Genomic DNA, 27,234 nt, shown 5'->3' with positions numbered 1-27,234 from the left:
AGTGTTAACAGCATAACATTTTAAGTGACATTCTTAATAGAATGGATATGTAGGTATTGTTTTATTACCAAACCCATTATGATTAAGAATTGCTTTTTAACACTTGATCCTAACTGTACAATTGATGAATAGCTTCATGTGGTTAATTACTCCTCAAATGGATGAATGTTTGTCTTTAAAAACATTCTTAAGACTTTACATAATAATTTGATGGAGATTTTAGGCAGTATTATAAAATAACTCAAATATATTTGTAAATAATTTGATGATATAATAAAAACATCAAAATTTTATCTGCTTTTAATGACATAACCATGCAATTGTGTTAAAAGACATCCCATAGTCATTCATATAAAAAAATTCTGAATTTCAAATTGAGTTTAACAAGAGTACATGGTTGTTTAAAATGTTTGCCGTACATTTTTTAGATAAATGCATGGAAAATGTGCTTCATTAGACAAGAGTTCTTTGTAATTTCTGTATTTACAACTTTATATCATCAAAATGGTAGATAATCAAAAAAGCCTTTATTGATAGCAGCACATCCGAAATGATTCAAAGACAAAAATTTATAAGTGAAATTTGAAACAATTGTATGCAGAGGAACTTTGCTTGATGAGCTCCTAAGAATTTAGTGGTCCACTCATGTATTACCTAGTGAATGTGTTTGTCATCAGTATCAAGTGGTCACTCATGTATTAATATGTGTTCATGTAGTATTCTGCTTTTTACCCTTCCGTGCTTTAATTTGGAAAAATGAATGAGTTATTTCTTTGATCCTTATCAGTCTAGAAACTTTTCACATTGTTTTTGGGAAAGTTTTGTGAAAGTAACGTGGCTATAGAGAAAAAAAGCGATATGTTATTTTAAATGAAGTTTTTGTCAACAATTTGTCTGATATCCTAAGTCATGAAGGAAATGATAGAAATTCTGACAAAAACAATAATGTAATCCCAAATGACAGAGATGAAGATTTAATAGATACTAAGAAAACTTTTCTTGCTCTGACTTTGCAGTATTCTAGTAATTCTGAAGTTGATGCCAGTAATGATTTGACAAATGATTGGCAATGTGTTATTTTGGTCAGGCAATCACATTATTCCTACTTTAGCAAGATTTTCTGGCACACTCAGTGTAAAAATTACTCCAATTGATCCAAAAAATTTGAGTGATGTAGTTAGTTTTTTTTATTGGGAATGACCTCTTCAATGATGGTGGAGGAATCAAATCATTATCAAAAGCAATATGCTCATAAATACAGAGAATCTCCTAAATGATTGAAAAGGCACAATATAACCATTGGAGATGTGAAAATTGTTTAGGATTGGTTATCCTTATGGGGCAGGTTCATAAAGACAGAATAACTGATTACTGGACACTGGACCCTCTAACAGAAAAAAACCTAAGCATGATAATGAGAAAGACCACAAAGAGGCCAAAGAAGACAGCACTGTATTTTTGAACAGTGCCCTTTTCAATTCTTTTAGGGTGCAATTAGAGCTCAATGGAAAACAAATTGTCAATAAAAAGTTTTTGCATGAAGTTGTAAGACAATGGGTGAGTCACAGAGATACAGAAGAGCCAAACTCAAATACTCTAGAGAAAAACACACTTTTCCTACAAGGTGTGCACCTAAGGTGAATCTCCTGGAAAGACTTTCAATGTACTTGAAAAAGGATAATTAGAGAAAATAGTTAGTGCTGGGAGCAAGAAAATTCATTAGATTAGAGTATGTGCAGTTTGTTGTGTACCACTCTGTTGAGGGACTTATTTTGAACCATACCACACTCTAGTTGATTAATCTGGCATATCATCTATACACATGAAAAATTTCATTAAAAAATATCCAGTAGGTCAGGAGTTATGTAGGTTTTATTGAATGCTTATACCTTTCATGCGGAGGCACAAAAAATGACCGGCCCCAAGGGCACCTGCACACAAAGTTTTAATGAGCAATTTGTATAGCAAACTAAAATATTTAAAACAAATGACTCACTTAACAACTGAGGTTTTGCATAATAAAGGAGAAGTCCTAGATTGATTGCTTGCCTGCTGGTTCAGTCTGTGTTTAACACTCATTTTACAAGCATCTTGGTGTTGTTAAGGATCACAAATTTTTCAAAATTTGTATTCAGACATTAATTGTGATTTTTATGCAAATTTAGATAGCCCTTTCAAAAATGTTCTGGAAGAAAAAGCAGCAAGTTTTGAATTTTGAATATCAGATCAATCTAATTTGGAGCCTTGCCCAAATAGTATACCTAAACATCTTCAATGTATCATTCAGCATTCGGACAGGAGAGCTTGATCTAATTAATTTACTTGTCTGCCATCATGACATAGATAGCCAAACTCCTCCTTTCGCTCTGAATGCATCATATTATTAATGGATAGTTCGATATGAGCTAAAAAGTAGCTAATTTGGCTCTAACTTGTCTGGCAATTCTTCTAAGAGAAAATGTGTTCCACTGAGGCAGTTTTCACCCAGTAAGCAAGCTGATGATTTCCATCGCTAACAAGTATCTTATTTCACTAAATAAATCACATTTTAAGAGGCCAATCGGTTGACTTTTTATTCTACTTTTTACCTCTAGTGTACCTTATTTCATTGGTGTACAATAGGACTTCGATTTGTTATTAAACACACCTGAATGCTTAAAATTAATCATAGCCACCAAGGCTTGTATGAAATTGAGGAGCGGTAATTCATGTTGATGGTTGTCAAAAGTTCCTCAATATACAGTTTTTCTGGGTGTGAGGTACATATTCTGGGAGATATAGGGATAAAGGGATAGGGATAAGCATTAATTAAAACTGGAATAGACCCAGAAGTTTGGTGAAAATGAAACAATGGACACATCAGATGTCAAAGTGGTTTAGTTGTCACCAATCGTGCATATCTGGTAGCTTAGACCTTTGGGGTAAAAGGTAGTGTAATTCTTTTATTCATCTATTTGAGCAACCGTGGCCATTAATCTTGTTGATTAGTGAGTATGCAACTATTAATACCATTATGTATTTGAAAGTTGCATACACTCAAGGGAATAATAATCTAAAGGATCATGACAGGATGAGATACGAGCAAAGAGCTAAAGGTGTGAAGGCAAATAAAAGATACAACTAATTGATTATATATATATATATATATATATATATATATATATATACACATATACATTTCACATATAGGTAGGTACAAAAAAGAAATAGCTGACTAATTGATTGATTAATTCAGGAAATCTCGGTAGTAATACCTATTATGGGAAATGATCAACACCTCATCATTTTTACCATTAATGATTGAATGGTAATTTGGTTGCAGTAGGATTTTCAGGGAATGGGGTAAGGGTGGAGAGAGAAAGTCAGTGTTAGTCTGCTCTTAGAGAAAGGCACCAAGGGGTATGCAATTTAACATCCCATCCGATGGGTGGTGTACTCCCTTTGAAGCACACTCCAGCTAGTACCCCAAGTAGGGATCAGAACACCACTAAAAAGTCTTGCCACCTTCATGATTGGAACCTGGGGTCCTCATGGTGGGAAGTCAGTAAAGTAGCCACTGCATCTATCTGGGAAAACCTCGGAATATAAATGTTTGAAAAAATTGTAGCCTAAAGAAAATGAATATAAATAAAAAATATAAATGAAAAAATTATGACCAATGTTCTTCTTGAATAATTTTATTCAGTTCATATTAATTCTTTCTATTGGACTTTTTTAATTTCACCCCATCAAAAAATTTAATATATGTAACATTTAATTTTTTCACATCACTTTATGCTTTCAAAAGAGGGATGTGCTCTTACTGTGAAGTAAAAGTGGGAGACCTTCAGCCATCATAGATTAACCAATCCCACTGATGAAAATAAATGAAGAAATAAAAAATAAAATAAAAATGGGATAGGGGTCCTTTCTCTTGAGATTGGCTGGGGTAATTTGCAGGTTTGATCTCCCTTGGAATCTCTCCAAAGAAACGACCCTTAATCCATTTTTAAGCAATTTTTTTACTTTGTTACGATTATATTTTTAATAAACAAGATTGTTTTTACTTTTTTGTTGTCATAAGCTGTTTTCCGCTTTCAATTTATTACTATTGCTGACCATGAATTGTTCATCGTGAGTTTAAATTGCTCTGGGTAGAGTTTATATGAATTCATCTGGGCCCTCCTAATTACAAATACCCTACTTGCCGTTAATTCTATACTCAACTAGAAATTAGTTCTACCCCTTTTTATTAATTTGGGGGTTTATTCCAGTGAATACTTTTGAGATACATGAAGGACCAATGATTCTTACCTTTCTCAGAGTCATTACCATAAAGCATCTTTCCTTTAATCAGTTTTGGGTCACCATCTGAGATATCCTATATGGATTCAACCTCTTAATTCTCTCAGATTTTCCTTGGACTGCTATATTCTATTATTTTTTCACATAGTCCAATCTTAGTTCTCCTCAGTAGTGCATTACTTCTATTGTTTCTCTAGTAGACTATTGTGCCTCAAAATAACCTCAATTAGTTTTTCTCTTCATCTTATCAGTGCCTCCAATTGACTTGCTGTGTTCATCCACTCTTCTATAGACTTATCTTCTGATTAATCAACCATGGCCTATATCCATTACTTGTATAATCTCCTGTGGCACATATCAGGTACCATTTCTAATATTATTCCCCGTACTGATGTTAGGTTTAACTTGATACTTCAGAAGAAAAATATCTATTCTTTTTCTAATTTTTCAATTTTCATGACTAATTGCTCTTGTCTTTAGAAGTTATTATTTGGCATAAGAAGTCATTTATTCAAACAGAAAGTCGATTTTGCTTATTATTTCCTACGTAAAGTATTATGTGTTAGGGATGTATGAGGGATCATAATTATAAGTATGTACTGTTAAATACTAATGGAATTAAAATTAATCCTTGGTGGCGAGATATCATAGTTGGCAGAGCGTTTGGCTAGTGATCGAAGGATTCCAGGTTTCAATCATGGATAATATTTGGACAGACACGTTTCAAATTAAACCAATGCAAATTTTCTGCATGCTAAAAATTTGTGGGAAACCGAATGGTGGCAAAGGAAAAAGATCTAGGAACCCTACTCAACCATGACTTTCGCTGTCACTCTATTGTGCCTTTCATCAGCTCCACCCACAAATATTACTACTTCGGGTTCGATCATTGAGGATGGATGGATAGTAATGACGTCATATAGATAGGCTCAGGATTTTTTCATAACGCTTGCGGGACATCCTGTATATGTAATATAAAATTTAATCGTGTGCTCTTTACCATTGTTTTCCAAAAATTCCACTAAAAAAAGGTTCCGCGAATCGCATACTAGATTTGCCATTTCCCCTTTATCTTAGTTAACATATGCAATAATTATTCATATTTTTTTAGTATTGCACTATTAATTCACCTCCAGCTTTTTTTTTCGTATTTTTGGATAAAACTGCAGATAAAATGGAATAATCTATTGACCAGCACCTTCTGGCTGGCACCATTCGTAATAGCATCACTTCAGTAAAAGGAATGGTAAAACATTTAGTAGGGAAACACTTAATGCTAGAGACGAAAATTTCAAAACTACCAGTATTATTTAATGGTTCATTGGCATAATGTTACAACCGTGGGAAGGGTACAGATGCTGAGATCCAAAACGCGTATGCGTCTCGTCTCAAGTATTAATGCGTCTCGCAGGAAGCGGGTTTGACCGTACCGCGCCTTGCTGCGTCGTAGAATAGTTGACCATTGGTTTTTTCTTTGGAATACTTGTATTAATATACTCCAGGATGAAAATGGTCTAGTTTTGTTTTACCTAATTCGGAAACACTTAAGTTGAGGGGAATATTTTTGAGGAGGGGGAGCGATGACGAGAGAACAAACGCAATTTTTCTCTCCGATTCGGTCTCCGAAAATTGTGGGGCTTGTAGCATGGGCGCGAGCAAAGTCTTGAAGTATTCATACGGGTAAATTAACATGGTGAATAAATGTATTAAACGATATTTTTACATTACCCGCTTTCCCATTTCGGAAACTCTGGGCATTCGATTTTATTTTTAAGTGAATGATATTGACCTTGAATAATATTTCAATTGTACCAAGAACAAATATAATCCTCTCATTCTTCGCTCCCTTAGCAGAATTCTTTGAATTATTAATACTGATATAACAAAGATCTGGGCTACAATCAATTGCTCAATTGCGACGGTGTTGGGCCTTTATCTGTCGCGAAGGTTTGGGGAATGAAGAAGTGGACAATGGAAATATTAATGCAAAGTAAGCGGCAGCAATCATTATCGAGGAAGCGGCTAGAACGGCCAAGGAAAATCGTATGCGTTAGCAAATTGATGGATCGGCAGAGGAACCCTTTTGGCGATCGGTCGTTGAGTGGGTGAGAGGGGGGGATCTTCGCGGCATAGCGACGAAACAGGCCATTCCACTTGAGAACTTAGAACGAAGACCGGGGAAAGAGTTTGGTGTTGCAATATCAGAACCTAGAATTTTGACCGGCATCGTTGAACTAGTGTTCTTGGGGATAGGAATAGTGCGGTGGCTATCGTAAATGCTTCCCATCGAGAGGGCCTGGGTTCAAATCCTGACGATAACAAATATTTTTCAATGGTATCTCGATCCCTATTTGAGGTGCTATGTGGAGAGCACTTTGAGTGAGTAAGACTGTGACTTTAACTGGGATAACGTCCGATGGGACGTTTAACTGCGGACCCCTTGCGGATCCCTCAATTTCATTCAATGCTAATGTTGAAAAGTTTTGTTCATAATTTCAAAATAAGGGCTGACATGGTTACATACTGAAGAATGAGCAACTGAATCAAACAAGAACTACAAAACAATAGCACCCAATGAAGTATGATTTATACCAGTATAATCAAATTATCGTTTTAGCTGCGAGTGTTCTCTCAGTGCTTCATGATCTATTTTGGCAAAACATTAGCAAGTAATTACGCCAGTTAAGGGCTGTGCATTAATTTTCCAGTATTTCGTATTTATATGAAATAAAGATTGAGGCAGTAACAATGCAATGACTTAGTGATATTTTTGGTGTTTATTGACTAATATCAACCATATCATATATTAGACATATTGACTATATTATATATAAGAAATTTTCACGTGTACTATATCCCATATCAATAATATCTTCATCATGAAATCATTGTCCATACATAGTATTTATCCATATCCTCATAATGATAATAACAACAATATCATCCTGTGGACAATTTTGTTCACTTTTAATTAATAATTACGGTGAGGTTGAGAGATTGAAGTTTGTTAAGGTGACATAGAAAATGATTGGGACAGATTAGATTGAACATAATACATTATCAATTGTTTGATTACCAAATTAGTTCTGAATCATTAATCAGGAGGAATGGTCGAGTTCCCTGATAATATCCAACAAAGTGTTACCTTTTGATTTTATGTATATTTCTAGATAAAAATCATGTAGCGTTATTCTGCCCAAAGAGACTATGGCAAAATTGCCAAAGTATGGCTTCACCTTCCAAGATAGTTCAGGATTACCGCATTTCTTTCAGTGTTTGAAATGGGGTATGCGATAAAAGTACAGCAATGTGCATGAAATAAGAGCCAATCTTGTTTGCACTGCTCCATAATATGATGGGATCAAGTGCTCAAGCATGAAAGACATGCTAGCTATAATAACTAGAAACATTAGTAAAAACCACCTTAAGAAACATCTAAATAATTTTGCTTTTTATAATCACATGGTTATGAACAAATACCAAGGTATTTGCATCATTCAACCCTTCTAATAACATATTATTTTAAATATAGCTCAAGGAAAAATTGAGTTTGGAAAGTTTGGTAAAGTCAAGTTTGTATGTTTTTGTTTTGATTTTAGCCACGATTCCAGGTTCTCTTCAATAAGACGGCTTTTCAATTTACTCTTCATGTCACTTGCCACTTGTGAGAATAAATAACGAAGCGGAAAGGGGCGGTTAGCTGAGAGAAAAGTCGAGAATTTCGTTATAAAAGAGGTAATAATTGAACAAGGGAACAAAGTAAAGTTCGCTATAGCGGGGATTTCGTTTCATGCGTACTCGTTATATGCGGGATAATTAACATGTGCGACAAAACGAAAATCCAAGAGATTGAGAACTCACCTCTTTATATGCGAGACTTTGTTACACCCTGGATCTTTATAAACGAGTTTTACTGGACATATAGAGTAAAAAAATTGTTTTCTTCAAAGATTAACCAAAATGAAAACAAAATATTTCAATATTTCGGTGGTTCCAGGCACCTTAATCAGGGTACGAGGTGTCACTCAGCAGTGACTATAGTAGATACTAGCTTAAAATTGTTAAATAAATTCATTTTCCGTGAATTTTGGAGGCACATAAATAAATCAAAGCTGCCGTTGCGTAGTTAATACGGCATTTTTTAAATTTATCATTTTATTTTTATTACTATTTGGAACCACAAAAAAAGTATTTTTTTGCAATTAATTTAGCTAAAAAGTTTCGAAATTAGTATTAAAGCCCTCAGCTACCAATTTCAACGCAGTTATCGACAATCGAAGAAAAAGAATCAAAATCTTAAATATCACTGACAGTGCACTGACCGTTTTTTCTTGGAGATGATCTAGGACTGAAAAGTTGTGAAGAGGGTGGTGGAGTATGGTTTTCATCAAGCCTGCTATGTTTGGCCATGGGAATGACGTCGTCGTGACGGATTCACTTGCCTGGGTTGGGTAATGGTGTGCCCAAGGACACGGCACGCCAGTGTTGAGCGGAGAGTCCGCGTAGAAGCAGCTTCTGATTCTGCTCCGTCCATTCAAACCGCTAGTATCAGTGCAATCGGTTGATAACCGGATGGCCGATAAGCAGGTGAGTGATTAAATTCCCGCCCATCTGCAGTATTCACGTCAAGTTTCTTCAATAATACTTTGGTATATCATTTATAAGCTTAAGTGTAAATTTCATCTCTGCGCGGCGGAATTAAGGACAAAGCGCAATATCTACTCTTAGTCTTCGTTCGCTCATTTGAAATACATTAATCGTTTCAAGTCTGAGGTATCCATCGACATGGGCCCATCAGGTAACAATACGGCCGAAATCAGTTTTCGTTGCATTAGCTTGGTGTAGTGGTTTAGAGTGACGATCCAATGGACTCGCGACGGTGTTGCCGCCCGAGAGAAGCGCTCACGCCCACGTCTCATGCATCTCTTTTCGTGTGGTCGCGATGAAATGGAACGCTTAACTTCGTAACTTTACTAATATTTTCCACTTTCGATTTCTGGAGATTACAGTGACTTACGAGTCCAATGCTGTAATCCTGATAGATACATAGAAAATTAGCTTCAAATTCCTTTTCTCATCAGCTTTACGACTTTACATGATTCACCTGCCAATCATCTGCGCAATTATTTACTTCATGCAACTTTTTAACGGGAAAATCCTTAGACTGTGAATGCCTATTCAAGTAAATAAAATCGTGTGGGTGTGTGTATGTATGTATGTATATATATATATATATATATATATATATATATATATATATATATATATACATTTGTGTGTGTATATATATATTTCGAAATATAAACTAACCATTCATTATAACTAAGGATAAGTTACAAAAACAAGTCAAAATTACTTTCGGGTAGGTACCTCCGAGAAGACTATTGTCATGAAAATTATGTTGCACATAATACCAGAGTGCTTTGCGTTAGAGGTAACTGTGTTATGCACCTTTTACCACAGTTACCTAATTTAAAAATATTTTGGAAAAAATAAAACCTTCGTTTTAACTATTAACAATTCATTTTAACACATTCATTTTCTGCAAACGCATTAACGATTCTTCTAGTTTTTGTAGAATTGTAATTATGTCATCAAATCTCCGTTATAATATTTCTGTGGACATTCACAAAGTAATATCGCAGTAGTTAACTGGAAGGTTGGTGCGGTATTTGATGGTTGAGTTCCCCTCCTACTACGGAGTGTGAAAATCGCACATAGGGCTGAGAGATAACTTCTCCTTTGTGACGCCAGCTCTTTCTCCTGTGGAGATTAGGCCTCGAAAAAGCCATAACTTGGATGTAGTTGAGGTTGAATAGAGGAATAACTATGGATTAAATGATTATGCCTGTAATCCAAAATAATCCATAATTCTCAACTTTGCTTCGATATTATGAGATGACAACGAACTAGCAGTTTATACGAGGGTGTGTGTGTATGTATATATATATATATATATATATATATATATATATATATGTACACACACACTCACGTGTATATGAGTGTATATATACACTCAGTTTGAGTCAGTGTTGGTGCCCAATTTCATAAAAATAAAATACAAGTAAAACAGAAAAAATCGAACGAATTGGTATTTTCATTCCATTCAAAAGACAGGCTAGATAATACAATCCAAAAGACTTCTTTCTGTTTTCTTTAAACAAAATTACGTTGGACGCATCAACCGGAATTGTAAATAATTTCAGAAGTGTTCAAATTGAAATTTTGAACAACGTATGTCGACATGACCGAGTTAAATAAGGCGCTCAGAAATCTTAATTTATAGATTAACCGTCGTCGTCTTGGTTTTACGATGTCATACTAGTTTATCTTATTGATTCTTCAATTCAGGTGACGCTCTGTTTGCTGTCTCATTGTTTGGGAAGGGCTTTATAAAACAGATAAACGCGAGCTACGTATGAGAGATCCTTATTTTTAAACGTCTTATGCCCGCCCTATCATGCATGAGCAAAGCAACGAACTCAAAACAAAATTTATCAGTTATCCTTCTGTGCTTGGATAATTGTTAGTCCAGAAAAAAAAATCCAAGATCTATTGATCGAATTCGTCAAATATGGGGCGGAGGAATGAACTAACATCGCTATTGATTTTTATCTTGATTTTATGGTGAGAGCTCTTGTTATACTTGTATTCATTTCCGTCCTTTCAATGGGCCCTGGGGGACAGGTTTAAACAAATGAAAAACATACATATCAAATAAACCTATCGCAATAAAGCCCGAGCTTGCGCTTTTTTGTGTTCCAATGAGAGGGTAATAATACAGATCAAGGTCCGCATGCCAAACTTCAATGTTCATCCATGGGAAAGCAATTAGAAAGAAAACGATGGAAACTGAGTGAAGGAACATAGTGCTCAATTTTAGGCGACCGATTTAATGAGTTGAGTGTACGACTACTGAAGCGGTGTAAATAAGTACGATAAGGAGAAAATGATAGAATACAGAAAAAAATTATTTTCCCTTGTATGTACTTTTACTTATATTTCTGCTCGCCATCTTAGATGTTTCAGATGTTTACAAATCGCCCTCATCAGTTTGCATCACGTAGGGAACAAGAATCACCTTGACCTTCTCTATTCTATGCGCTAAGTTTTGTGGCGAAGGAAACAATGGCTCCTCGGAGTAAGCAGGGACACGCCCGAGCGTGGTTGTGTCACTCCTCGGCGAGAGTAGATATTAGCTGTCGTGATCTAAATTGCCACTTGCTTTGATAAGGAACATATCACATCGAATGTAATATCGTCAGAGCTTCGTCCATCACAATATGAGACGGTTACCCGTAAAAATACTACCATTTTCTATTTACAAAGAGATATAAAAATATTCAATCAGGTCCTCTGAAAGAAAAAGATATTTAACTGCAAATTCTTCCTCAATTTTGTTCTATGCATCAACTTATATTCTGTGATTGATTTTTAAAACAAGTCATTAAGTGCTTTCTTTGCAAACAACTAGTCAATGATGTATTAAGGAGCGTGTAAAATTCTTCGAAAAATCTTCAGAGCAACACCGCAATCACTAAACGGACCCTTACCAACCTAAAGTTACCAATGCAGCTTGTAAATGTAATATCTTCAAAGAGATAACGAAATTCATTTGCTGTTTGGATAAGTGTTGCTTTGATTTTACACTGGTCTAAAATTTCTGCCCATGAAATTTTGCAGACGGTCCCAATGAATTAAGTATAATTTACGTTACGGCAAGAGGGTTTACTTACTAACTTGTTCGAGAAATAAGCAAGATACGGTTGCTGGTTCATAGAGCTCGTATACAGGGCCTGTATATCATAGCCCTTACTTTTTTACTGAATCAGTATTTCAATATTCTGACACTGTTTACGTTTTATTTCGTAAAGTACATCGCTGACATACAGCTAGTTTTCATATTTTCAATCCGAATACATGAGCCTCGTGAGAATGGTAGAATTGACATTTTAAAGAGAAAGTATTTATCTTTTTAATGTTTCCTCAGTTAAAAGTCATAAAAAATTGGCTATTTTCATGTGCTAATATTTTATCACCAAGGATTTGAATGTATGTTTTCAAAATACCATACTATAGGCAATAGTTTCAACAACCTTTATACTAAGAGTAGTGAAACTGACAATATACCTCTATATATAGTCATACCTCTTTACATAATCACCGTAATGCCGCCTTATTTGACACATCTTTACTTACCGAGGGCGAATGACGTAAAAAGATTTGTTAACTAATTTTCAGAAGTGGTTACTATCCCAAGGTTTAACTCATCATTCCTACACTGTTGACTCGTGGTTAAAAAATTCATGCATTGATAAAGAAATCCCGTTCTTGAATAAAATGGTACCCTTTAAAATAATGAGAAACAACTCTTACCTTTATTGATAGAGATGATGTCCCTTATAGAGTTAATACAACGTCCATAACATGGGACTAAGACGTTTAATAGACTGTCATAGATATTCCGGGGTGTCACATCACTATTGGGACCTTGTAGCCGAAGGCTCGATGAGCAGTGTGAATTCTGCCGGAAGGTCAAGCACCATGGTTCGTGGCCTTCTAGCTCTGCGCCCTGAAAACCAAGACTTGCCACAATCTAATTCAAAAAAGGGGGATTGCATATTCGTAACTTTCGAATCCAATCCATATGCATCCAATTTTCCGGTGGAATGTGACTATGAGCGTGTTCTGGTCAGGCGTAGAAGGTCTCGTTTTTTCCCTTTTTTTGTGTTTTATACTTTTGGCATTATTTTGTACTATGTTAGAGCGACATGACTATCGGTCTTCGGTTTAATAATATTACTAATTATCTCCGGGTTTTGGAGAAACGCGCGCCGGCAACAATTAAATTCAACAACTAAAATATTGCTATACCTGGATTAATTTTGGAAGTAATTTTTATCATGCAATCATTTGTCTAGGAGTAAAGATCATTTGATAGAAGTTAAAAATATTTTACAGTACAAATAGGAGCACTTGCCTGATGTACACAATCTTCTCCTTCTGGGAGGTAAAGTATAGCTACCGCTTGGTTTGAAAGTCCCTTACGGAAGTGAAACCCGTCCTACGTGTCACTGACGTAGTATGTCACTCCTCCAGGAGTGCCAACCCTGAAATCACGATATGCATAGAAATACTTGTATTTTAGCACTTTTCGGCTCAGTTTACAGTTCCAATTTACTCGAATTTAAATCCTGGGAGCGTTAATAGATATTTTATTTTTGTGGTAATGAATATGTTGAAAAAGTTTTTGCATCAAGAATTAAAAATGATAGAAACAAGTTTAAATCAAAAATAATCTAGTATGGATCATGAAATTGAGAGGTAGAACATAATGAGATGTTGGTAGAACCTAAAGCAAATGAGAAGATTGTTATAAAATAATAGCTTAGTTGTAACTAGTTTAAAATGCATTTTTGGAGACATTTGTCAACCGGAAATCACTAACTACAGGCTCTGTATAAAAATTGTCCCAGGTGATTAAATATTTTATCGACTTTATGAGTTATTACTGTGACACTCCTTTATATATAGGTGCGACGGGTAGCGTAAGGCACCCTCTGCATCAATATCGGATTTAGGAATGAGGCAATAGTAAATAAATGTCGGCTCGGGATTCAAAGCTCCATAATAAGTAGATCCAAACCTGTGAATATGACTTTGTGGCCTTGGTTCAGGGCATCGAAGTTTTAAGAAGCTTACCCACGTGTAAAAAATGAAAGAACAAATAAGATAAGCCGGCTTAAGTCTCCCTTTTAAGCATTCAACAAAGAGAGACGCCCTCGAGAAGAGACTCGGGGCCAACACAGCGAGAGGAGTTTCAGCTCATGACCTCGCAGGGGAGCTTCCTCTTCCATAGCTAATATTAAATTTCTTTGCTACTAGGATAAACTTCTGCTCCCATTTTATGAAACATTTAGCATGAGTTTTAATGTTTTTTTATCTATACAACTTCCGCTATATCGTATTATGCCCAACAATAACGATGAGGAGAGAGAAACGTGATGCACCAAGTCCCCAAGATATAGGCCCTATATGTACATTTATACGAGATAAGAACGTTGGGCGAGAGAAGATCGTTGGGAGAATAATGTTCGAGGCAAGGCTAGAGCATCTAAGAGTAGCCCAGGAGACACGGCTCTCTGTTTGTTTAATTTCTAAGCACCGCCCCCTCAAAAATTTCCATACTTCCCTCTCCCTAATTTTGTGAGCGAACTCACCGCCAGTCACTCGCGACACGCGAGTTAACTACATTTAATATTCACCGCCACTTCCGTATAAATATACCCAGGATAGTTTACAGATCGCGCTATGCTTTGTGCGACTCACTCGGAGATTCCACATAATGTTCCTCCCCAGCACACCTCTCAAGGCGTTATTGCGGCCTCACCTCTGACTGGCGTGACGAGACTCTAAATTAACGCCTTGTAAGTCATCACCTTTATCTCCCGTCAAGGTGAAAATCGTTGTCCTACGCACGCTTCTAGTTGCAAAATATGATTATTTGAAAATGAGTTTGTTACGGATTAGTACATGCTTAATCATTCCCCATTTCGCCTCCCCCCCTTCTCATTAATGATACACTCCGACCATCGTTAATTTTTATAGCTCTTTTTTAACTTGGCCTTAATATTACTTCCATCTGTCCTTTTCCCTTCTGCAGTTTCTCTGAGAATTTCATACCCATGGGGTATTATGTTCAGGATATACATTTATGTTTTCACTCATCAACTTTTCAGTTAGACTTCAGAGGCTGTTTGTTAGATCTGGAGTGGTTGACTAAGGAAAAAATTTCACCGAGAATAAGGAGGCGATTGTTCACGAAGCTGTGACACTTTCAGTGACAGGTGTTAGGATCGTTAAAACTAGTAGAAAAAAATTTGGCTAAGGTTACAGTTACGTTTTCTATCATGCTTACGCTCCTCCTAACTCCCTCATGACAGAAATATCCTCTTTTAAGTGCGTGCGACATATGCCTCTTGTTATGAAAATGGTTATAATATTTAATAAAGTCGGGCAGACGATTGAAGTCCGAACTATTTTAACTAATTGATGGTTTCTGGCGTAACTTTATGGAACCGATTCATTATAAATAAATGAAAAGACTAACTTTGTAGTTCCACATGAACAATTTATTCACGCGACCCGGGTTTCGAAGTATAACTTGATGACACCTGATAATGAAGTTTTACTTCGAAACCCAGGTCGTGTGAATAAATTGTTCATGTGGAACTACAAAGTTAGTCTTTTCATTTATTTATATTTTAACTAAGTCGATTTCTCGACGTTCTCTAAACAACTTCAGCCTAATTTTTCAAATTCAGCGTTTGTTAGAAGTTTTGAAAATATATTTCGCTTTTATTATCTTGAATTTATGTTTACATATTAATATTATTTATTAAAGTATTATGTTAAATTTTTTCTAACTGACGAATACTTAACGCTGTCTTTGCCTTTTTCAGGACAACAAAACCTGTAAAATTAAAAGAACCCGGTAAGTTTTATGTTAAAATTTACTCATCATTTGTGTTCGATCATATCTTTTTCCCGGGATCTCCCTGGTTCGATTCCTTATACACATGCCAGCCTTATTTATACATGCGTGTACATTTGTGTATATACACTCACACACACAAACACATACTGTTGTATGCGTCAGTCGTTGATACGTTGTCCCCGTGTATTCCGCACCTCCCGAGGAGAAGCAAGAGAATAGGGCAGGGCGAGGTTTGGCTTCAATTATCCAAGGCCCAAGCAAATATTTTGTGGCAGCTCAGGCGAACCCAGCGGGAGAGATTCGACAACATTGAACTGTCCTAAGAGTAAAACCGGGAAGTTGTGCTTTTTGCTTTACATGGGCGCCGACGTAAATTTGATAAAATCTACCGCATTGAAAAAGGGAACCCACTATTATCCCTCTGAATGAGTAAGAGTGAAAGGTATAATAGAGGACCTAACAGAAGGGAGAGAGACAGGAGAAAGAGACCAAACGGAATTTCTAAATAATTTATTGGTATTTACTATTTTCTATCTATAGTGTAGACTATTGACTAGTTTATCTGAACCCCGATGGAATCATGGGAAGAGACTTGCTGAGAGAGTTGGGCGCCGTGATTCATGTAGCACAAGGAAAGGTTTTCATGAGAAGATGGAGTTTAGAAATGGATAAGAAAAAGGGAACGGAACGTGCAACGACAATGGGACGGAAGATAAGGATCCCAGTTGAGTGTGTGATAAGGGTTCCGACCACCTCCCGAGAAGGAGTATTGCATGAGGAAAAATTAAAGGATCGTGTGTATTTGGCTGAAGCATTATCGGTTGGAGTGAATGGAGTGGCCAATGTAATTAACACGACCGAGGATGAGTTAGCGTGGGAAATACCCCGAAGAGAATTGTAAGAAATAGTTGTGGATTCAATATCTCAAAATGAATCGCAAAAAAATAGCGTTGGATTCCGTGAACACTATATCCGAGGGGGGAGAAGGTTTGATCTCTCGAAAGCAAATTTTAAGAATAGAATTGCAGATAAGCCATTTAAGCAAGGGAGAATTAAAAGAGTTCCTGGAGATACATGTATGTGACGGTTATAATGATGTGTTCTTTTTGGCGGGCGATAAACTGACTGCTACTATGGCTGTGGCCCATGAATTTCCCACACCATCGCGTGAAGGAAACAATGCGATTAATATGCGCCCTTATCGTATTCCCAAAGCGCACATATAGAAGGTGAGCCGACCAATTAATAGCTTGCTGCAAGATGGTATAGTTACACCCAGTTAGAGTGCCAGGAATTCACTATTTCTAGTAATTCTTAGAAAAGTGGATGCCCCCATCATGCCTCAATTGAAGATTGTATTGGATTACCGTAAATTAAATGGCCACTGTGGGTAACGCATTGCCGTCACCACTCGTTACAGAAATATTAGATCCGTTAGGGAAGGCCAGGTATTTCAGTACGTTGTATCTTGCTAGCGGCTATCACCAAATCTCAATGGCATGAAATGACCAAAAACAAGACGGCTGTTAGTACGCTCGATGGCCACTACGAATTTCGTTCGGATTGAAGGGAGCTCCGGCCACCTTCCAGTGATTAATGAATGCCGTACTGAGCGAAATTCCAGGATTAAGGTGCTTTGTGTATTTAGACGACATTGTAATATTTGGAAGCGACTCCTCATCCGTCTTCTCAATACGACTCCTCATCCGTCTGCCACTTTCACTCTTTATGAGTTCGGTAGAAAGGCCGGTAATTTACCAGGGATGTTACAAAAGGATAATCCCGATATCCGTTTCTGTTACGATGATTACCTGAAGGATTTGAAATAAGAAACATAGAAAAATCACTCCAAGGGCAGAAAAATTTTGTTAGATGATATAGTGAGGAGGGGCCAGTGGAAGAAGCTGGCCTCGCATTGGGTAGGCTCTTTCACGGTGGTAAGGGTGGACGGAGTGAACGCGGTCATTAAGAAAGGAAAAGGGAAAAAGTCCACTCAAATTGACTGAAGTTATTTTTCTGACTTCCTACAGGGGGAGATGGTCACATTACCATTCCTGTGTTTATGCAGGGTGGGAGGGTGATGGTCGAGGACTATCTTTTAGAGAAATAGAAACAAACCCCAAGACTAAGACTCTAATGATGAAGTGGAACTATACCAAAGGGAATAGAAAGTCGTCACTTACGATAACCGTGCTGAATTGGAGCTAAATCCTATGACTGTTGCCCATTACGCAGGGATGACTAGCAAGTTATGCCGGTGATATCACAACTCATCGTGGGGATCGGCATAGTGAGGTGGCCAACGTACAGGCTTCCCACCGTGAGGGCCCGGGGTCGTATCCCGGAGGTGGCAGATTTTTTTCATTGGTATCCCGATCCGACTTGAGGTGCTTTGTTGAGAGCACTTTGAGTGAGTCCGTCGGATTAGACGTTAAACTGCGGACCCCTTGACGCCTTTCGACGAGAGAAGACTAATACCGACTCCACCCTTCCTTTCCCATCCCTCCCTAATGGCGCAAATGACCTTAGCTGACGGTCGCCTCCCATAAAACTACTACTGAGAGAAAATTGATTGCATAAATGTTTGGCTGAACTGAGAGAGTGTGTGAATGAAGTGACTGTGGAATTGTTACACGAAAACTATATTATATCAATGACTCTAAGGGGCAAATAGCATTTAAGAGTGAATTGAAGGAATTTAATCTTGTGTATTCCTATTTTCGACAGCGTGTATCTATTATTTTCTTAGGTGTTCCCCCTTTAATTGTTGTCGCGCATAGTGCGCGGGAAAAACGAATACTTGAATCTATTCCGTTCGACAGTCTTAACTCTCTAATTTTTTGATGATTGTCGGTCCTACCATCGTAATTAGGGGAGCTAGAGGACGTAATAACAATAGCCGCAAAGCCTTGTGCAAAATCTTCAATAGTAAGATTGTTAGCAACATTCAGGGGTCAGTGAAACAAATTCCACACTCTACTAGGGCTAAAGACATCGTAAGTGGTGGAAGAGTAGCTTTGGTGAACCTGACGCAAGGAGAGATACATGTGCAGTTATGCGTCAGAAAAACCTTCATCGGGTAAAAGATAAATAGATTGCGTTCTATTTTGCATAATTGCCGAGAACAATATATTCAAGTGTGCTACGTAAATGCGTTAGTGATTTAATATACCTAGAATAAGTAGCATTGTTTAAAAAAAGTTATTTTGTTACATTAACTTCTCATCTTATATACTCTATGGTTAGTTATATTATTTCTCACACATTTATGGTAACTATTTATTTAAAATTGGTCATAACGATACATCATATAAGGTGAAATTGATTGCTAAAGGGGATTGCTATTATTATGATTTTGTGCATTGTGTTTTGAGGTGACTTGGTCTTGGTGAGCGAGAGAAACAAGTCTCCCTTGTTTCTATCTGATTGAAAAGGGGAGGTGTTGCGTGTGTCAGCCCTTGATACGCTACGGGTGAGTCGCGGGTAAGTAATGTAAATGTAAAGTAAGCCCAAGAGAGGTGAGTTCGGGGGCAAGTAATGACCCCGAGGAGGAGGAGAAGTCAGGTACTGATGAGTGAGTGACACTATAGGGTCTTTGACCCTCCAAATTGAGTGAAAAAATATATAATTCAACTATTTTTCCCACAGGGAATTTAAACAGCTAAAATAATGGCATCGTTATTGTGGATATTGGGAGACTGGAGGTTCATCTTGTCGCTGGCAGCAGTCCTTATTGGCCTTCTATATATTTACACCACGAAAAACTTTGATTACTGGAAAAAGCGAGGGATTCCTGAGGTGAAAATCAGGCCGATACCTTTCTTCGGACACACGTGGAAAGTAATGCTGGGATTGAAGAGCTTTAACGAGGGATTTTCCGATGTGTACAACAGTCTTGGAGATGAGCCATACGGTGGATTTATGCAATCCATAAATCCAGCAATAATGATAAAAGACCCGGAGTTGATCAAGTAAGAATACTTTTAATAACACATTATCGTTTGAAAGATCGATTTATTGTATCAACTACTAAGGGTAATTATATTTATCGGTTTGAATGCAAGCGTTTGAATGTGCCCTTGGAAATTGATTTGTGTTCCACAGACATAAGGAGAATGCTTCATAAAAATATTGTCAACTTGAAAGCCTGGATTATTTGGCGAAAATTATGGTTTTCATTCGGGACTCAACTATTGAGGGGCAGAGAGAGTGTGGTTAGTTGGCCTGTGTTCTGACCTCTCACACTGGGTCCGGGGTGGAGAATGAGGATTTTGGATTTGGATTCATATATCGGGATGAATTTAGTCAGTAGCATTGAGATCCTTGTCACGGCACCGTGAAGGAAATACTTCAACTGCGCTTATCTGTCGGGAGGAAGGTTATGATGTGTCTTTCTGGGAAGGAGATTAAAGCGGAAGCTACGCCCCGTTCCCATCACCGTTGCTCCTCTCCCTCAAAATCCCACCCACCCAATCCTATGCTTCTGGTCACCTTTCCAATTAACTACTACTCGCTCCTCTTTTGAGCTCAAATTAGTATGTATATGTTATGTGTACGTTTTGATGAAGTCCTGCTTGTAATTAATTGTCAATAATCGGTAAAATTTTAATTTTTAGTTTAGCATTAATCTACCGGTCGAGGTAGAATTTGATTCATCCTGTTTAACTTTAAATACCTTATCAAATCCTCTATTGAGTTTATCATTTTTCACCTCCGCATACTTTCTATCAGCCTTCGTACCTTCCAGTATGCCTGATGATTTCCTTCCTCTACGGCGCTTACCCAATGCTCTCCAATGTTCCAGCTTTCAAAATCCTATTGTCTTCATCCATTTTTTCTGCCCTCATTGGATTTCTCCCATCCACCTTCTTTTCCTTTTTCTTTTCCGGTTTTTCTTTGATTGTTACTTATCCGTCCAATTGATTTTGTTCATTTTTCTCCAATTTGCATCTCAAAAGTCTCCCATCTACCTTTATCTTCTTGCCTCAACAACCAAGTTTCCGTGCCGTAAGGCTCTACGCTTCGTATCTATTGAAATTTTTAATACAATTTTTTGGCAATAAACTTCCTCCTCTTTGTAAATGCATATTTATCTAAGGTTAATCATTTTTGAATGCCTTATTGTTTCGCCCGTTTTCCTCTGAAATGCTTTCCAAACAAGTTTTACTTACCCTAATTTATGCCTTTCAAATTCAATGTTTAACTTTTCCTTCCTATGGCTTAATAATCTGATTGTCCGATAGATCGATTTTCTCGAACATCCTCATTTTTTGATTGATTCTCTTCGTATATCTCTCACACTTTAACACGCTTAGCTATGATTGAAACCCCTTAGATGACCGAATAACTAAAGCTTGATCATCCTCATATTTTCACTTAATTAGCTCTCTACCCTCTTTCATTCCTTTCTTCAATCCTCCCTATACTTTTTTAAAACCATTTTATGCATAAAATTTAATATTAAGTTTAGAGTCAAATCAATTCAGCATGGTTTTTATTGTGTATGTACATATACATTTTTAATTATCTTCACAGAAAAATCAGGAGGCAAATGATAGACCTTCATTTTTTTCCACTTCATTTTCAGACTAACAAATGATATCGCAAAGAGTTATTAATTTTAATGAAATGCAAGTAAGAATGGTGGTATAAAAATGCTAAGATACTATATGCTAAGATATGCTTATGTATGGATCATTTTGTTTCAAAGCCTTTCCTGATCATGCTCTCATCTTTTGAACTCAGACATATTTTGGTAAAGGATTCGATCATATTCCTCGAGCGAGCATTTCACACTAATGAAGAAAATGACCCCTTGAACGGGAAAGGATTGTTCAACCTGAGGGGCCGCAAGTGGAAGGAGATGAGGACCCGTATCTCTCCGACCTTCACCTCTGGCCGCATGAAGGCCATGCTCCCTCTCATCCTCAATTGTGGCGACGAGATGACCAATTTCTTGAAGAACAGGATCGAAAAGGGAGAAGACATCGTGGAAATTAAGGTCAGAGCTAACTGCAGTCGGGGTACACGTGGAGCTTTATGGACGTCAAAATAAATCTTCTGGTTGTAATGTATTTCGGGACCTAGGCATTTATATTTGGGAATCAGCAACATATTTCTGCATGAGACGGCAGTTTAATAATATTTAATAATAGTTTATGTGAATAGTAATATTTCACTTAATGAATAAATAATTAATTACTTATTTTGTGAATCCAAGGGTGAGTTATATTTTTTCAAAATTGCGTTGGGACAATTGAATTCGTGACTAATTCTTCTAATTGTTTCCCTCTAAATTTCCAGAATAACTTTTCATGGACGCTGAACTTTATACATATGAAATATCAAATTTTTGTTTACCTGGCAATATTATGTTCGCTTGCAGAAAATCAGTAGCTTCACCGCTATCTCGGGGAAAACCCCGTCTCAATAATATTTTTTTGCTTTCACCCTTAGCTTTCGATAGTGATTTCAATCCAATTCATACCGGTGAAGAAATATTGGAATAAAATATGTTATTTGTATTTTTTAACTCAACGGCGGCGGCATTTGCTGTTTCACAGATTTTATGTAAATCACGCATGGTTACTTTTTAGTGCCGTGAAAATCATAATAATACGCCAATACCAGGGTGTTACCAGTAATTGATTTTTCCTGCTAGTGACGTCTCTCTTTCCAAATGCTTATTTTTATCAATAGGTGGAATAATGAGTAATATTTTTATCTCCAAGGAATAATGTTCGAGTATTATTATTCTTATGCCGAAGGGAAAATTTTACTCCTTGGAAAGAATTTCGGCCCATTGCCTTTCATTGTTCCGTCATTTTTCACTGGTGATTACCAGTTATATTTTTCAGGAATAATGCACAAAACGTATGAAATAATATTATAGGATCTTACCTCTGGTTACACCATGGCCGTTATTGCTGCGTGTGCTTTTGGAATCAATTTGGACTCCGTGAGGAACCCAGAATCTTCTGAATTCCGAAGGATGGGGAAGTTACTCTTCAAACCGACTTGGAAGAGATCAATAATGCTGATGGTATGGTTGCCATTTGAATGTCATTTATTTGAAAGTTATATCTGTATTCATTTCCTGATGATTCCAAATTAAATCAAAACATTTATCCCTCCCCATTTCATCAATTAGTTCTTCTTCATCGCCCCGAAAATAATGGAAGTCCTTGGGATCCGTTTCACAATGGATGAAACTGCGGTGTTTTTCCGCAGATTTGTTAAGAATTTGGTGGAGGCTAGGGAGAAAGCTCTAGACGAGGAAGAAAGGTTGGGGGTGAAAACGAAACATTTGGGCGATTTCATTCACCACCTCGTTCTTATCAAAAGAGGCGGATTGAGCTTTCTCAAAGATGAAAGAGACGAAAATGAAGGTGAACCACAACTAGATTTTGAAGGTCAGTATGGACAACGCTGTATGCAATTGATTTTTTTAATGTCCGAAGAAACATTTTCTCAATGCTGAAGAAAATATGTTTGCGGTATTTATAAATACGTACATCTATGAACATGGGTTGTATTCTCATATAATTAAAAGCATGCGAAGTTTCTTATATTTATGCTGGGTGGATACGAGTGCTTGATTCAGATTTCAAGACACGTTGAATAAGTACCGCGTTAGAGAATCAGAGTTGACACTCAATATATTTCCTTCGGCCATTTAAGAGGTTTTTACCCTATAATTTGGCTCATGTTTATAAACATATACACCACCATTATTTGAAACATCAAACCGATTGAAGTCCGTTTATGTAATTATTCATTTAGATTTATGGAAGTGCACACGCAGAGGATACCATATTACAGAATGATTTAATACAGTTGTTTACGCTGATGAATAGATGAACTGTGATGCGTATCTGTTTCATTTCAGGGGACCAGTCCTCTTTGTCTACCATCGACCTTGACGACATAACTGCGCAGGTTATGGCCTTCTTCTCTGCGGGATTTGAAGCTTCTTCTGCGCTTCTAAGCTTCGCCATGTATGAGCTATCTTCCTCAGAGAATGGAAAAAGGTTACAAAAGGAATTGAGAGAAGAAATCCGAAATGTCATGAAAGAATGCGGTGGGAAGATAACATACGATGGTATAAAGAAAATGCATCTGCTGGACCGTATTCTATGTGGTGAGTGTCCAGGAGCTGAGAAAACGAAAAATTACCTTTTTTTATTTCTCCTTGGAAAGTATTGTGTTCGTGGCCAAATTTGGTATCGGGGTTTTCGTGGATAATTTTTTTAAGGTCCCATGAACATGTTTCAACTCTTTTACGAATGATTTCCTTCTGCATGTATGTGTGTATGTGATGGGCCTTTTTTGGCGCGATAACCACGAACGTGAGGAAGAAGAAATTCTAAGTAAACATCTTTATTAAAAGTAAATGATCTGATTAGATGTTGGTCGAAAAGCACGACTAAACAAAGCCCTGACAAATATTTACAGGTATGTTAGATGAGCACCTGTAAGTTAGGTGAGCACCTGCACGATGCCCCACAAGCAGCCGAAAGGGTATGTGGTGGGAGTGTTAGAGCACCAGCCATTTTTTCACTTATTTATTTACAAAATGAATGCATGCCCTTATACATAAAAAATACCTGTTTATTTGCATCATGCAGCAATGGATGAGTTCGAGTAAAGCGTTTACATTGCATATTCGCCAAACCCTGCAAACCGCCCAGGAGACTTGCAATGGAATGGAGCATCGGCCATGGGCCATCAGCCCTCACAAATAAAACGGGTATGTTCGAGGTTATTGGCTCGCAGCTAGGTTCATCGGGCGTCGTTTGTTCTATTTTTGGCTATGTTTTGATCAGATAGCAAATCGAATGAGGAAAGAATCAGTCCCGGAACCTATTGGTGATGCAACTTATCTCCCTTAGCGTATCAAAATGATCCCATCTACCTAAATAATGAGTGGCCTGTATTATTTCTTCGTTAATATGAGTTGATTCGAGTGTCCAGTACTTTTCTAATGGCCTTCGTATTGGCTTTACCCTTCGAGCTTGCTAGGATTCCAATCCCAGTTCCTCTTTAACCACAGTTACGCTCGCTTTCTTGTCACAACGTTTCTGCGCAAACATTGCGGATCTTCTTTGCACTTTCTTTTCTTTGCATCTCCTAAATCATTGAAAGGAGAACTGAATGGATAAGAAATTAAATAGTTTATTTTTCTTCGCCTCTTATGCAATCTCAACGGAAAATGTATCAAGTGTTTTTTTAGCCCTTCTCATTGCTGTCGTCACAGAACACCCATCTTCGGCGCTGGATCATTCTTCTAAATGAAACGAATGTTGATCTATTCCATCCCGAGAAATATAAAATACTAAGAATTTAAGAGAAGACTGTAAGAGGACAGACTGAGGCACACAGAAAACCTTTTAAAATATTAATAACCTTTGAATAATGCAGTACGTTACCTACCGTCAGTTTGCAATGCTGCCCTGGTGTTTGATTTCAAAAAGACAAAACCGCGCGAAGAGAGTAATGAGCGTAATCTATCCTAATGACCCCGCACTCTTTAATTGGCCAGAATTCAATGTGAAGGCGGATTTGATCTTCGGATGGTCAACTTTTACGCACCTAAGTGTCCTTCCGCCTTTTGACTGACAAACAAAGTGTTGGATAGAGTTAGTGAGTAAATAAACATTTTACCTGATTACCTAAAAGTATTTGCTGATGACTCCTGTGCTTTGCTGGCAAAATCGTGGCATTGCAAAATTAGTTGATCCTATCAAATATAAGTAAAATAAACTAAAAACTGATTTAAAGTTTTATATTAATATAATGTTACATATTTTAAAGAAATATATGGGATATATATATATATATATATATACATATATATATATATATATATATATATATATATATATAATGTATAACAATTAGCACTAGTGGACACAGACAAAAACACAGAAACACACAAAAAAAGAGACTCACTATTTTTCGAATTTTCGGTGGTCGTTGCCACCTTTATCAAGGAAGAGAGGGACAGAACTGAAGGGAATACGAGGGCTGGAGCGATGGATGGAAGGGGAAGGTGGCGAGGGAATTCCGAAGGGACGGGTTTGGAGGGGCAGCGTTAGAAGGGTGGGGAAAATGTAGAAGGTGATGGGGGTGGAAGGGGGATGAAAATATAATTAGAGCCGGGTAATTAGTGCCTAATATTGATTCCTGGCCAGTTCCAGGACTCCAAAAGCCAGATGAAGGATTGCTCTAGTGTTTTCAGTTTCAGAGGAGGATCAGAGGGTGGGAGGGATGCTATGATGGATACACTATAGCATTTATCAAAGGGAGTGTTGTGTTCGGAGGCGTGTTTGGGGATAGGGAGCATGTCAAGCCCCAAACACGCCTCCGAACACAACACTCCCTTTGATAAATGCTATAGTGTATCCATCATAGCATCCCTCCCACCCTCTGATCCTCCTCTGAAACTGAAAACACTAGAGCAATCCTTCATCTGGCTTTTGGAGTCCTGGAACTGGCCAGGAATCAATATTAGGCACTAATTACCCGGCTCTAATTATATTTTCATCCCCCTTCCACCCCCATCACCTTCTACATTTTCCCCACCCTTCTAACGCTGCCCCTCCAAACCCGTCCCTTCGGAATTCCCTCGCCACCTTCCCCTTCCATCCATCGCTCCAGCCCTCGTATTCCCTTCAGTTCTGTCCCTCTCTTCCTTGATAAAGGTGGCAACGACCACCGAAAATTCGAAAAATAGTGAGTCTCTTTTTTTGTGTGTTTCTGTGTTTTTGTCTGTGTCCACTAGTGCTAAGTGTTATACATTATTATTCACGTCCGTGAGACTTTCAAAAAGTGTTTTATATATATATATATATATATATATATATATATATATATATATATATATATATCTATATATTATCATAAACACAGTAATCAACACGAAGGTCGGTTTGATAGAGTTCACCCAAGTAGAAGTAAAGTAAGAGTTCTGCCCCAGAATTGTTTAAACAATATAAAAACGTTATTTAATAGTTTAAACAAAAGCGCAACGAAAAGGTGGCGTTGGTGTCGAAGTGAGAATTCAATTGTTAAACAAGAGAAGGTCTGAAGCGTCAGGTTAGTCATTTGTCAATATGTTAAACGTGCAAGGCGTTTCAATTTTTAAACAAGAGAAGTGATTCGGTTGGGGGGGGGTCGGGGGGGATTGGGGGCATCTGGGTTTGTTGTACGAGGAAATATTGTTTTAAGTGATTTTTAGTTTTACGTGAGGAAATATTCACGAAACGCGAGGAAATTGATTTTTAGTTGTACGTAATATTCACGAAAAAATACGCGAGGAAATATTTTTTATTCACTTTGAAAGTTGTGATAGCAGTTTCCGGCAGCGCGAGGAAATATTTTTTATTCACGTTGCCGTGTTGGAAAAAAATACGCTAGTGATAGCAGTTTCCGGCAGCGCGAGGAAATAT

At 37.3% G+C, this 27,234-nt stretch overlaps 1 protein-coding gene across 2 annotated transcripts in view; it reads left to right on the top strand.

Moving 5' to 3' along the window:
- The first annotated feature begins 8,764 nt into the window (after window positions 1–8,764).
- LOC139691018 (cytochrome P450 9e2-like) overlaps window positions 8,765–27,234 on the top strand; it is a 38,698-nt gene continuing 20,228 nt past the window's right edge. Inside the window, exons 1-8 of one of the 2 annotated variants that reach the window (XM_071588733.1) lie at window positions 8,765–8,871; window positions 15,750–15,781; window positions 19,159–19,267; window positions 19,433–19,755; window positions 21,530–21,785; window positions 22,677–22,826; window positions 22,935–23,196; window positions 23,673–23,924. In XM_071588733.1, the coding sequence (XP_071444834.1) occupies window positions 19,454–19,755; window positions 21,530–21,785; window positions 22,677–22,826; window positions 22,935–23,196; window positions 23,673–23,924 (1,222 nt within the window). In that variant the 5' untranslated portion in view covers window positions 8,765–8,871; window positions 15,750–15,781; window positions 19,159–19,267; window positions 19,433–19,453. The remainder of the gene's footprint in view (window positions 8,872–15,749; window positions 15,782–19,158; window positions 19,268–19,432; window positions 19,756–21,529; window positions 21,786–22,676; window positions 22,827–22,934; window positions 23,197–23,672; window positions 23,925–27,234) is intronic. The other variant, XM_071588732.1, reaches the window with a different exon arrangement.

The sequence above is a fragment of the Hetaerina americana genome, unplaced genomic scaffold (assembly GCF_022747635.1).
Source record: "Hetaerina americana unplaced genomic scaffold, ioHetAmer1.1.p SCAF_3, whole genome shotgun sequence".
Taxonomy (NCBI): Eukaryota; Metazoa; Arthropoda; class Insecta; order Odonata; family Calopterygidae; genus Hetaerina; species Hetaerina americana.
Note: the sequence above shows the minus strand (reverse complement) of the source record. Positions and strands in the feature narration are given on the sequence as shown.